The sequence below is a fragment of the Nelusetta ayraudi genome, unplaced genomic scaffold (genome assembly GCF_046127955.1).
Source record: "Nelusetta ayraudi isolate G7.1 ecotype Tasmania unplaced genomic scaffold, CSIRO-AGI_Nayr_v1 ptg000014l, whole genome shotgun sequence".
In the NCBI taxonomy this organism is placed as follows: domain Eukaryota; kingdom Metazoa; phylum Chordata; class Actinopteri; order Tetraodontiformes; family Monacanthidae; genus Nelusetta; species Nelusetta ayraudi.
In genome coordinates, this window is record NW_027466064.1 from 556,891 (window position 1) to 567,500 (window position 10,610).

Genomic DNA, 10,610 nt, shown 5'->3' on the forward strand with positions numbered 1-10,610 from the left:
ATATAATAGTAATATAATTGTAGTAATGTAATAATGGATCATGTTTAACAGCTTCATATAATATCTTGTTTTAATACATTTTGATGAAGACTGCAGTGCAATGTGAGTGAACCTGGGAAGGTCTTTCAGTATTGGGCTTGCATTCTTTTATTTATTTGTAGCTGCTCTGCTCTGGCTCTCTGCTTGATGAGATGCTACCGTATCTGCAGAAGAACTGGACGGTCAGTTGGTCAGTGCGTGGGCCGCTGAGGAGGATGTGACAGCGCTCCACGCTTAATCAATTATAGTCGATTTTGTAAATGAAATGGCATGGCATGAGTTTTAATAATTGTTTTTTATTGATAAGTTGTATATAAACTTTACACTATTTTAGTTTTGCTTAAAATGAGCTATTTGTCACTGTTAATGTATGTTAAATATGAATATTATGGTCTTTTAAGAAGTCCTCATTGAAAGCGTTTATTTTTGGGGTGTAGTTTTCACGGTGTTCAATGGTGCTTCATTTGGACCGTTGAACAAAGGCACCTGTTGACATCAGTTTGAAGCGTGGACCTACTGATTGGCCAGCGGTAGTTACAGCAGCATTTTCTGTTGTTTTGGACAATAATCATATTGTAAACATGAACCTGAACCCTTACCCGTACAGTAAAATAATTGCAGCAGTGTGCAGTGATTTTAATAATAATAATAAAAAAAACAGGGTTCAGCATCACGTTATAACCTGATGGTTTCACGTTTTTACGATATAGTTTCACGAAATAACGTGAAACTATGACGTTATTTCGTTGTGTGTGTCGTCACGCTGGCAGGCATTTATTGATGGTCCTCTTGTGTGCAGGTGTGCAGATGATGACGTCCATCCCCCCCCATTATTAGTATTACAGTTGGCCCACTGTTATATTGCACGCACCACCATACTACAAGTACCACAGTGCACTGGGAGTCACATCCTGTCCCGGTTCAAGTGTCTTAAGGTGCTTCGCACGGTGCCGCTGGTTATAACGTTGTGCATCTTTTGTCCTCTTCTCACCTTCTTTCAGCATAACCGCTTCACAATCTGGAATAGCTGGACTTAGCAAGGCAGGAGGCAGGAAGGATGGGCACTGTTGTCCGAAGCCTCCTTGCCATGAGAAGCTGAGCTGGACTATACCCATTCTCCAAAGGGGTAGTCCTGTAAGCGAGTAAAGCCAGATCGGGGTCGTCTGCTTTCTTCAAGAGGCCTTTCACTGTCTGTACCGCACGTTCAGCCTCTGCATTGCCTTGAGGGTATCTTGGGCTGCTGGTGACATGGCGGAACCCATAGGACTCTGCAAACTCCGAGAAAGCCGTTCCTGAGAACTGTGGCCCCCCCATCCGAAACGAGAAAGTCCAGTATCCCGTGGCGTGCGCAGATCGACTTGAGGTGGTGGATTACATCATTTGACCTCGTGGATGTCAGCAGAGCTATCTCCACGTACCTTGACATGTAGTCCACAACCAGCAGGTAGGTCTTGCTCCCGAGCATGAACAAATCCGCTCCCAGCTTCTCCCGTGGCCGGCCTGGGTACGGCGATGGCATCAGTGGCTCTCTGTGGTTCTGCCTCTCCTTGCAGCATGTTCAGTTGAGAACCAATTCGTTCAGCTGCTGGCTCAGCCTGGGCCACCACACTGACTGTCGCGCCCGCTGTCTGCACTTCACCACGCCTTGGTGACCCTCGTGAAGTTTGGCAAGAACATCATTTCTCATCGCTGAGGGGATGACGAGTCTCTGTCCCTTCTGCAAGACACCATTATGGACTGTGAGGAATGCCTGCTCTGCCCGATACAGCTTGAGTCCCGGCTCTGTGGGCCCGTTAACTGGCCAGCTTTCAGCGCACGGCTGCATCACACGTGCACACACACTGTCCCTTCGCAGCTGCTCCCTCAGCTCTTCAAGGTAGTCAACGCTCGCAGGTAGGTTCTCCATCACCATGTCCACGTAGATGTTGGTATCTTCAAACAGCTCCTTGTCTGCAGGTGTCTCGTCCCTTTGAACCGGAGCTCGCGACAGCGTATCAGCTGTCCACAAGCACTTCCCTGGCACATGAGTGATGGAGTAAGAATAGCACATCAGTCGCATTCTGAAGCGTTGGATCCGAGGAGGTAGAGCATCCAATGACTGAGTCCCCAGGAGACTCAGGAGAGGCTTGTGGTCTGTCTCCATCTGGAAATGTTTCCCAATGAGAAAGTTGCGGAACCTCTCGCAAGCCCATGTCAGCCCCAGAGCTTCCTTCTCTACTTGCGTGTATCTCTGCTCCGTGGGTGTGAGAGCCCGAGACACGTAGGCTACTGGCCTCCACCCCTCGTCCCATTTTTGAAGCAGTACTCCTCCCAGTCCGTACGACGACGCGTCTGCTGAGACCTTGCACTCCCTGTTAGGATCATACATGGCTAGCACTGGTGTAGACGTCAGTGCCTCCTTCAAGCTTTGAAAGGCGCGCACCTGATCGATGCCCCACACCCAGCAGTTCTTTTTTGACAGGAGGTCCCGCAGAGGCTTGTCCCTCTCGGCCAGCCGCGGCATGAACCTCCCAAGTTGGTTCAGCATCCCAAGAAAGCTCCTCAGCTCAGTTGCAGTCGTCGGCTCCTTCATCTTCATGATGGCTTCAGTCTTGCTCGGATCGGGGCTTATGCCACTGGCGGAGACCACATGGCCCAGAAAGATCACCTCAGTCTTTGACAGGTCACACTTGTCGACATTCAGAGTGATGCCCGCCCGCTGAATCTTCTCCAATGTAGGCGAGCGTCATGCTCTTCTTGAGTCTGGCCCCACAGACGACGCCCTCCAGCCCATCAGTGACCTCCGTCACCATGCGGTTCTGAAAGTGTTCTGGGGCGGATGCAATCCCAAAAGGCAGCCTCTTGAAGTAATAGCGCCCAAAGGGCGTGATGAAAGTCGTCAGTTTCGCTGAGTCTGCTGTCAGGGGGATTTGCCAAAACCCCATATTGGCATCCAGCTTGCTAAAAATCCTAGCTACAATGCTCTGCCAGGGCATACAGTGAAGTGACAAACGAATCCACGCTCTCTCCCTCCCTCTGATTTCGCATGTTAAACTTAGCGCGCTCGTAGATGACGTTTTTCTTAACAACAAAAAAAAAATCTGAAATCCCTCTCGCACTCCCTGGTATGTGCGTCTTTGGTGGTCCGACAAATTTAATCCGAGTAAAATGTCATCTGCCTCGTCTGCCATGCAATAAATCAAGGTATTCACCTGGTTCTCCTCGGAGCTCGCTTGGAGATGACTTGCCAAGCGAAATCTTTCCAATCTCCGGATCCGTTTGTCCCATTCCTGCGGCTTTGAAAAGTCGAAGGGCTCCGGCGGCTGGATGTTGAAGGTAGCGCTCGGTCCGGCAGCGTTCACCGGCCGCTGCGCCACGTTGTCCCTCAGGGAGAGTGCTGCGGCTCCCCCGGTCTCATTCCCTTCATCCATACTCATCTCGTCCACGACAAATACAGGACTTCTGACACCATGTCGTGTTATTGAATAACATACGCATGAGCCCAACTGTGCTTTATAACGTGGATTGTTTTTATTGGGCTTTTTCACCAGTCCCTTGTCTGTCTCACCCTCTACTCTGGTAGCGTGTCGTTAACTCCCCTATCCCACCTTGCTGACGTCACCTTATATTGACAATCACACCAGAAAGACAACAGTATTTTATTACCCTGCTGCTCTCATGACTTGGAAGGAAATGAAAGAAACGTGAAAATAATTTTATTACAGCATTTTCAGCAACTGCTTGTTATATTTCTCTCCAGTTGGCATGAGACCCCAAACTGCCTTTGATAATTATCACTGTACTGTGAAGTAAAAAAGCTGTGAGGCAAACAATGAATCACTTTTGAGTTCTTACCTTTAAAAACTGTCTGAGAGAATAAAACTCAGGGATGATGCAATGCAAGGCTGCATTCCCTCTTTACATTGTGAACAGAAGATGTCCACTGAAGGTTGTAGGGTGGTGTAAATTGTCATACACTCTTGAGTTTTCCCGCAATTTCAGATACATAACATCTCCAACCTCAAGAAGGAGTCTGGCACCATTACTTGAGTTCACGTCATGTGATGGCTGACGTGCGTAGGAAATACAAATATGGTCTCCATTTTTAAACAACGCAACACTTGAGGGATGAGAAGGATTTCCATGTCCATGGATATGGAAGTCAAAGTGGTAGACTCCTCTCACTGGTGCAGTAAAGAAGCCTGCAATGGCAGAAGAGAAGAGTCAGATGAATCAGTGGTCAGGTGGAAGTCTTTCCACTGTAACCTGTCAATCAAAGTAGGAACCTGTGTTTGGGTTGTAGGCATTTCCGATGTTTGTGACCACATGTCTGAAGACCATCGCAGTTTTAGTATCAAACGGGCCGAGATATCCTTCGCCTGACGCCCTTAGAGAGGCTGAGAAAGCCACCTGTTTGACTGAGACACACAGTTCTATTGAGAAAAGATAAACCATGCAAGCATTTCTACATTTCTACCTTCATTTTTCTTCTTACGTTGTTTGTCTGTCTTCAGTTCTTCTACGTGGATTTCTGTAACATTTGTCCTGGCTTTCAGTGAGCTCAGCTCTGCTGTTTGAGATGAAAATGTGTAGAAAATATATGCAGTGTTTGGTAACTTAAGTTCTCAATAAATGCTTCAAACATAAAATCAACCTTCAGTGCAAGGACAAGGACAATAAAGTCAGAAGACTGTCCAAAAAACACAAGGTTAGAGGGAGAAAATGTTGAGGGCTAAAGGTGAAACCACATCTGAACACAGTACTAAGCACATCACAATATCACATATCATATTGTTGTTGTCCCCTCTGGCCTGTGGCAATTCCATCTGCTGATTATTTAATGTCTTGACAATTGCAGTATTTGTATTTTGTCTTTACACTGTAAGAAAATACCTTGCAGCTGTTGCTTCAGTTTGTCCACTTCAGTCTTTTGCTTTTCCACTTCAGTTCTTTGTGACTCCAGCTTGGCCGTTTGTCCTAAAAAACAAATGGCATAGATTTTCCAGAATGAAAGGAAGCCAATGACTTCCTGTTTTTATGACCATCTGTACTGTTGTTCATCATTGTGTTTCCCTACCTTGGTTTTCTGTCTGCAGTTGCCTGATCTCCACCCTCTGCTCAGCCAACATGGCACTCATTTCTCTCAGCACAGCGTTGACATCCTCTTTACATGTCTGTTGTTGGTTGAGGGTTTCTCGTGGTCCTCTGGTGTGCTCAGTAAGTTCCTTCCCAAGTGGTGAGATGTCACCGTCGAGCTGTGGTTGAAGCTGTCCTGAGCAGAGAGAGGAGATGAGCTGCAAAAACAGAAAACACAATGTAGTCTTCATTGTCAAAACGCTCTACCAACACATGTGGGACAGTTTGATTGGATCTTGTTGTCACTCCACTCTTTTATAGGGAGGAAGGCAAACAATCATTTTCCAGACACGTGTGCATGAAGCTTGTGCAAGAGATCTATTTGATAACATGCCAATAGTATTTGTGAAGTGCATTCTATTACTGCTTCTTCTGAAGTACCCAGCACATGTTCAGAACACACCAAGCAAAGTCCACTGGCTGCCAGTCACGTGTTGTCGAGAGTTGTTGTTGTTTATTTGTTTGTACAGTGGAAGGGAGCAGTGCCACCAAGTAGTTCAACAAGATCACTGACTGTGGTGATCCAAGATTGGGCATTGTGTTGAGGACCCAACAAAGGCGGGGGCGGGGCTTGAACCTGCGTCGCAACAAAGAAAACTCATCAATGCAGCATTTTAGCCACTACTCCACTGACTGCCACGTTCAAAATGCAACGCAGCAGCAGTGATGAAGAAGAGTCCAGGACTACGTCATGAGTCACAGTGGGCAGCAGTGGCCTGGATGAACTTGCTACTCTGTGTTATGTTGTTTTCTAAGGTGATTCACCACCTAGCATCGCCTACGCACCGCTGGCAGCAGGCGAGCCATGGCCAAAGGTTTCCGGGAATCCTTGATAGACCGGCCCACTTCATGTGCGGTGTGGAATGAAAAAAAAAAAAAAAAAACAGTAACGGCGCAGAGCAAAGCTCAACTTTGCTCTGCGCCGTCCGTTACTGTGTTACTCTTCTTCATCACTGCTGCTGCGTTGCATTTCTTTGTTGCGACGCAGGTTCAAGCCCCGCCCCCGCCTTTGTTGGGTCCTCAACACAATGCCCAATCTTGGATCACCACAGTCAGTGATCTTGTTGAACTACTTGGTGGCACTGCTCCCTTCCACTGTACAAACAAATAAACAACAACAACTCTCGACAACAAAGAGTCTCCAGTTCAGTTCATCAGAGTCCCACACGTGACTGGCAGCCAGTGGACTTTGCTTGGTGTGTTCTGAACATGTGTTGGGTAGAATGCAATTCACAAATACTCAATTTCGAGTATTTGTGAATTGGCACATGTTATCAAATAGATCTCTTGCACAAGCTTCATGCACACCTGTCTGGAAAATGATTGATTGCCTTCCTCCCTATAAAAGAGTGGAGTGACAACAAGATCCAATCAAACTGTCCCACTTGTGTTGGTAGAGCGTTTTGACAATGAAGACTACATTGTGTTTTCTGTTTTTGCAGCTCATCTCCTCTCTCTGCTCAGGACAGCTTCAACCACAGCTCAACAGTGACATCTCACCACTTGGGAAGGAACTTACTGAGCACACCAGAGGACCACAAGAAACCCTCAACCAACAACTGACATGGAAAGAGGATGTCAACGCTGTGCTGAGAGAAATGAGTGCCATGTTGGCTGAGCAGAGGGTGGAGATCAGGCAACTGCAGACAGAAAACCAAGGTAGGGAAACACAATGATGAACAACAGTACAGATGGTCATAAAAACAGGAAGTCATTGGCTTCCTTTCATTCTGGAAAATCTATGCCGTTTGTTTTTTAGGACAAACGGCCAAGCTGGAGTCACAAAAGACTGAATTTGAAAAGCAAGTGGACAAACTGAAGCAACAGCTGCAAGGTATTTTCTTACAGTGTAAAGACAAAATACAAATACTGCAATTGTCAAGACATTAAATAATCAGCAGATGGAATTGCCACAGGCCAGAGGGGACAACAACAATATGATATGTGATATTGTGATGTGCTTAGTAATGTGTTCAGATGTGATTCCACCTTTAGCCCTCAACATTTTCTCCCTCTAACCTCGTGCTTTCTGGACAGTCTTCTGACTTTATTGTCCTTGTCCTTGCACTGAAGGTTGATTTTATGTTTGAAGCATTTATTGAGAACTTAAGTTACCAAACACTGCATATATTTTCTACACATTTTCAGCTCAAACAGCAGAGCTGAGCTCACTGAAAGCCAGGACAGATGTTACAGAAATCCACGTAGAAGAACTGAAGACAGACAAACAATGTAAGAAGAAAAATGAAGGTAGAAATGTAGAAATGCTTGCATGGTTTATCTTTTCTCAATAGAACTGTGTGTCTCAGTCAAACAGGTGGCTTTCTCAGCCTCTCTACTGGCGTCGGGCTCTCAAACTCTCGGCCCGTTTAATACTCTCACTGTGATGGTCTTCAGACATGTGGTCACAAACATCGGAAATGCCTACAACCTAAACACAGGTTCCTACTTTGATTGACAGGTTACTGTAGGAGCGAAGCCTAGTGCTTTGCTTCTTCTTCGAAGTGAAGCTGGCTGGTCAGATGGGTTTAACAATTCTGGAGCTGATGGTCTTTTAATACGAAGCACGGTGGGATGAGTTTTACTGCATACGTCGCATGTCAAGCGCCTCTCACATGTACTGCTCATGTGACCAACACGTAAGCATGCAAAGCACACTCCCTTTCCCTTCAGAAACTGCATCTTCTCCTTGTGCGTCTTTCCCATAAACTGCTTGCACTCCTCCAACAAGTGACTGTGGTCACAGCATAGGCATCCAGCTTTCTCACCCTTCTTTGGCTCCGACTTTGGCCTTTCACTTCCATCAGTCACTTCCATAAATGTTACTGTGGTGGCAACAACATTTCCCTTTACTCTGTTTCTGGGTTGTGATTTAAATGTGGTGACAGTCTTTACCCCAGCAACACCAGACAATGGATCTTGTATTTCACCAAACAGAGGGTTAGACAGAATACTGACGCGGCGCTCAATAAACATGACCAGATTGGTGAAACAAGCTCTCTCTTTGGTGGTCTCCATTATGTCATGAGCTTTGGTCCTCCATTGCTCCCTCAGTTTGAAAGGTAACTTTGACATAATGGTTCTCATGTTTACTGGCATATTCAGTTCCTGCAGGTATTGAAGCTCCTCCATGACATTGCAACATCCTCGCAGAAATAACGAGTAGGCTTGGAGAGCTTTGACATCCTCTGATTTTATTGTTTGCCGCGCCAAAGCCTTTTCCATGGAAGCACTTGCGATTTTGTACTGATTTCCAAAATGCTGCTGTAGAAGCTCCTTTGCTACAACGTAGCCACGCTCAGGGGCCATATGATGGCAGCTACGTACTAACTCACGTGGCTGTCCCCTAGTAAACTGTTCCAGATAGTACAAACAATCTGCTTGACCTGCCTTCTCTTCCACTCCATGCTCAAAAGCTTTAATGAATGCCCTGTACTGCAATGGGTCACCTTCGAATGTGGGATTATCTCGTGGCGGGAGTGACACAAAACGCTGCTGCTGCACGAGGGCTGTTATTTCATCCTGCCGATGCATGATTGAAAGCATGTCTCCAGGTTGACTTTGAATTTGATGATGATATGAAGGCTGAGCATCTGTTGAACGGTGTTGAATATGCTGCGACGATTGCAGTATTTTGCTTTCCTGTTGCAGTTCGTTGATGCAATGCAGCAGCTTCGACCCACTGCTTTGTGTCTTTGGGTTGCGCGTTCATCAATAGAGCTTGGCTGGGTGGCAATGACAACCTTGTCAAATCCTGTCTTGCTGTCATTTTTCCTGGCTCATACTCCTTTGCCAGAGGATTTAATGCGTTGACAGTTTCCTTTTTGGTTTGCTCCCTTTTGAGATAAGAATTCATGCCGTTGGTGGATCCTGAAGAACTTCTCCCATCTGATGCTTGAAGTACTGCTAGTTTTGCATTGGAAGCTGCCATTTCAGATTCCACTTCAAGCGGTTCTCTTTTTCTCCTCAGCTGTTGTTCCTGCTCCTCAAGTGCATGCCGTTCTTTTAAAGCTGCAGCACGTGCAATAAGCGCAGCCTTTTCTGCTTCAACCTTTATGGCTGCCGGGGATGTGGTGCTAGACATGCAACCACTACGGCTCCTGTGACTTGAGCGTACACTAATATTTGAAACACTGTCATTGGGTTTAACATCATCCACAACATGAGCATTTTCATTAGGTTTACCTTTGTTGCATGAAAGCCACTCTTTTGCATCAGCAATACACTCATTGATAGGCAACAACTTTGCTTTAAACCACCTTTCATGTTTTTCATTTTCTTCTGCAAACCCAACAAATGATCATGAATACCTTTTACATCATCACACACTTCAGTCAGTTCATCAAGACCTTTTTGTACCTGTGTTTCATCATATTTTTCCATTGAACCTCTTATTGATTTTCTTATGTTAGCTGCTTTATTAAATGTAGCTTTTCTGTCAGACTGTAATCTATCTAAAAGATTGGCAATTGCCTTTGCAGAGAGCTTAATAACTCGCTTCCCAGTCTGTGGGTCAACACCGCTCGTTACACTACCAGGTTTACTCGCAGTGCGCACATTAGTCCCCGTAACGTCCGACGTCGCGTTCGTCTCCATCCTAAATAAATAGTCAATGAATCTACCGATCGCGCGACACAGAATGCGCGCGCGCGCGCGCACACACACACACACACACACACACACACACACACACACACACACACACACACACACACACACACACACACACAGGATTTGTGGCAATTTTGTGTGCACACAAGTTAAAAATGGCCATATGGTGTAGCGCTACAAATACCTCCAGGCGTTGGGCGCCTCGCGGTGACCCAATGGTCTTCAAGAGCAATTAGCATTGCAGCTCCCACGCTTGCACACCGACGGCCGTCGCCGCACTCCAAACGTCGACGTAAATCCAGACAACTTCCAGCAGCTCGACTCGTCCTCAGAAGCAGCCTCCTGGCTGCCCCAACGTGCCGAAGATTCCACGAACTTCCAACTAGAGCGGTTTTTGACTGATGGAGGAGCGAAGCCGAGTGCTTTGCTCCTTCTTTTGTTTGGCCCTAAATTACCTGGCTCATGCGCCCGCTAATGTTGCGATATGTTGCTCCGGGGGAAAACGATCCTTACGCCTCTCTTTGGCTGAAAGAAGGGCTTTCCACATTTATTCGTATTCCAATTTCCCAAGCAGACAAAACAAACTTGTCGTGGTAGAGCGGTCAAAAACCCGTTTGCTCTTCCGGGTCAAAAAACACCTGACAACAACAGTGACATGCCTACCTTTATACCCCTAAACCACAAACAATACCGGAACACAGCGACACCCACAGCATAAAGAGTGTAACAACAACTGGCTCACTGGCTCAGATAAAAAACAACATTTTGGCTGCTACAATTACAGTGGAAAGACTTCCACCTGACCACTGATTCATCTGACTCTTCTCTTCTGCCATTGCAGGCTT

At 46.3% G+C, this 10,610-nt stretch overlaps 1 protein-coding gene across 1 annotated transcript; it reads right to left on the minus strand.

The window, feature by feature from the left end:
- Positions 1-3,581: 3,581 nt before the first annotated feature.
- On the minus strand, positions 3,582-4,685 carry LOC142886081 (complement C1q-like protein 4). The gene is made up of 2 exons (XM_076022992.1): positions 4,305-4,685; positions 3,582-4,220 (listed from the first exon to the last, which is right to left on the minus strand). Exons 1-2 carry the CDS (start codon positions 4,471-4,473, stop codon positions 3,937-3,939), a joined length of 453 nt encoding a protein of 150 aa, XP_075879107.1. The 5' UTR covers positions 4,474-4,685; the 3' UTR covers positions 3,582-3,936.
- Positions 4,686-10,610: the final 5,925 nt, after the last annotated feature.

Excerpts from the sequence above, each read along its gene's own strand:
- LOC142886081 (XM_076022992.1), bottom strand. The coding sequence starts at position 4,473 with ATGGTTTATCTTTTCTCAATAGAACTGTGTGTCTCAGTCAAACAGGTG. Across the intron at positions 4,221-4,304 it reads TGCCTACAACCCAAACACAG|GCTTCTTTACTGCACCAGTG; the intron begins GTTCCTACTTTG and ends CTGCCATTGCAG.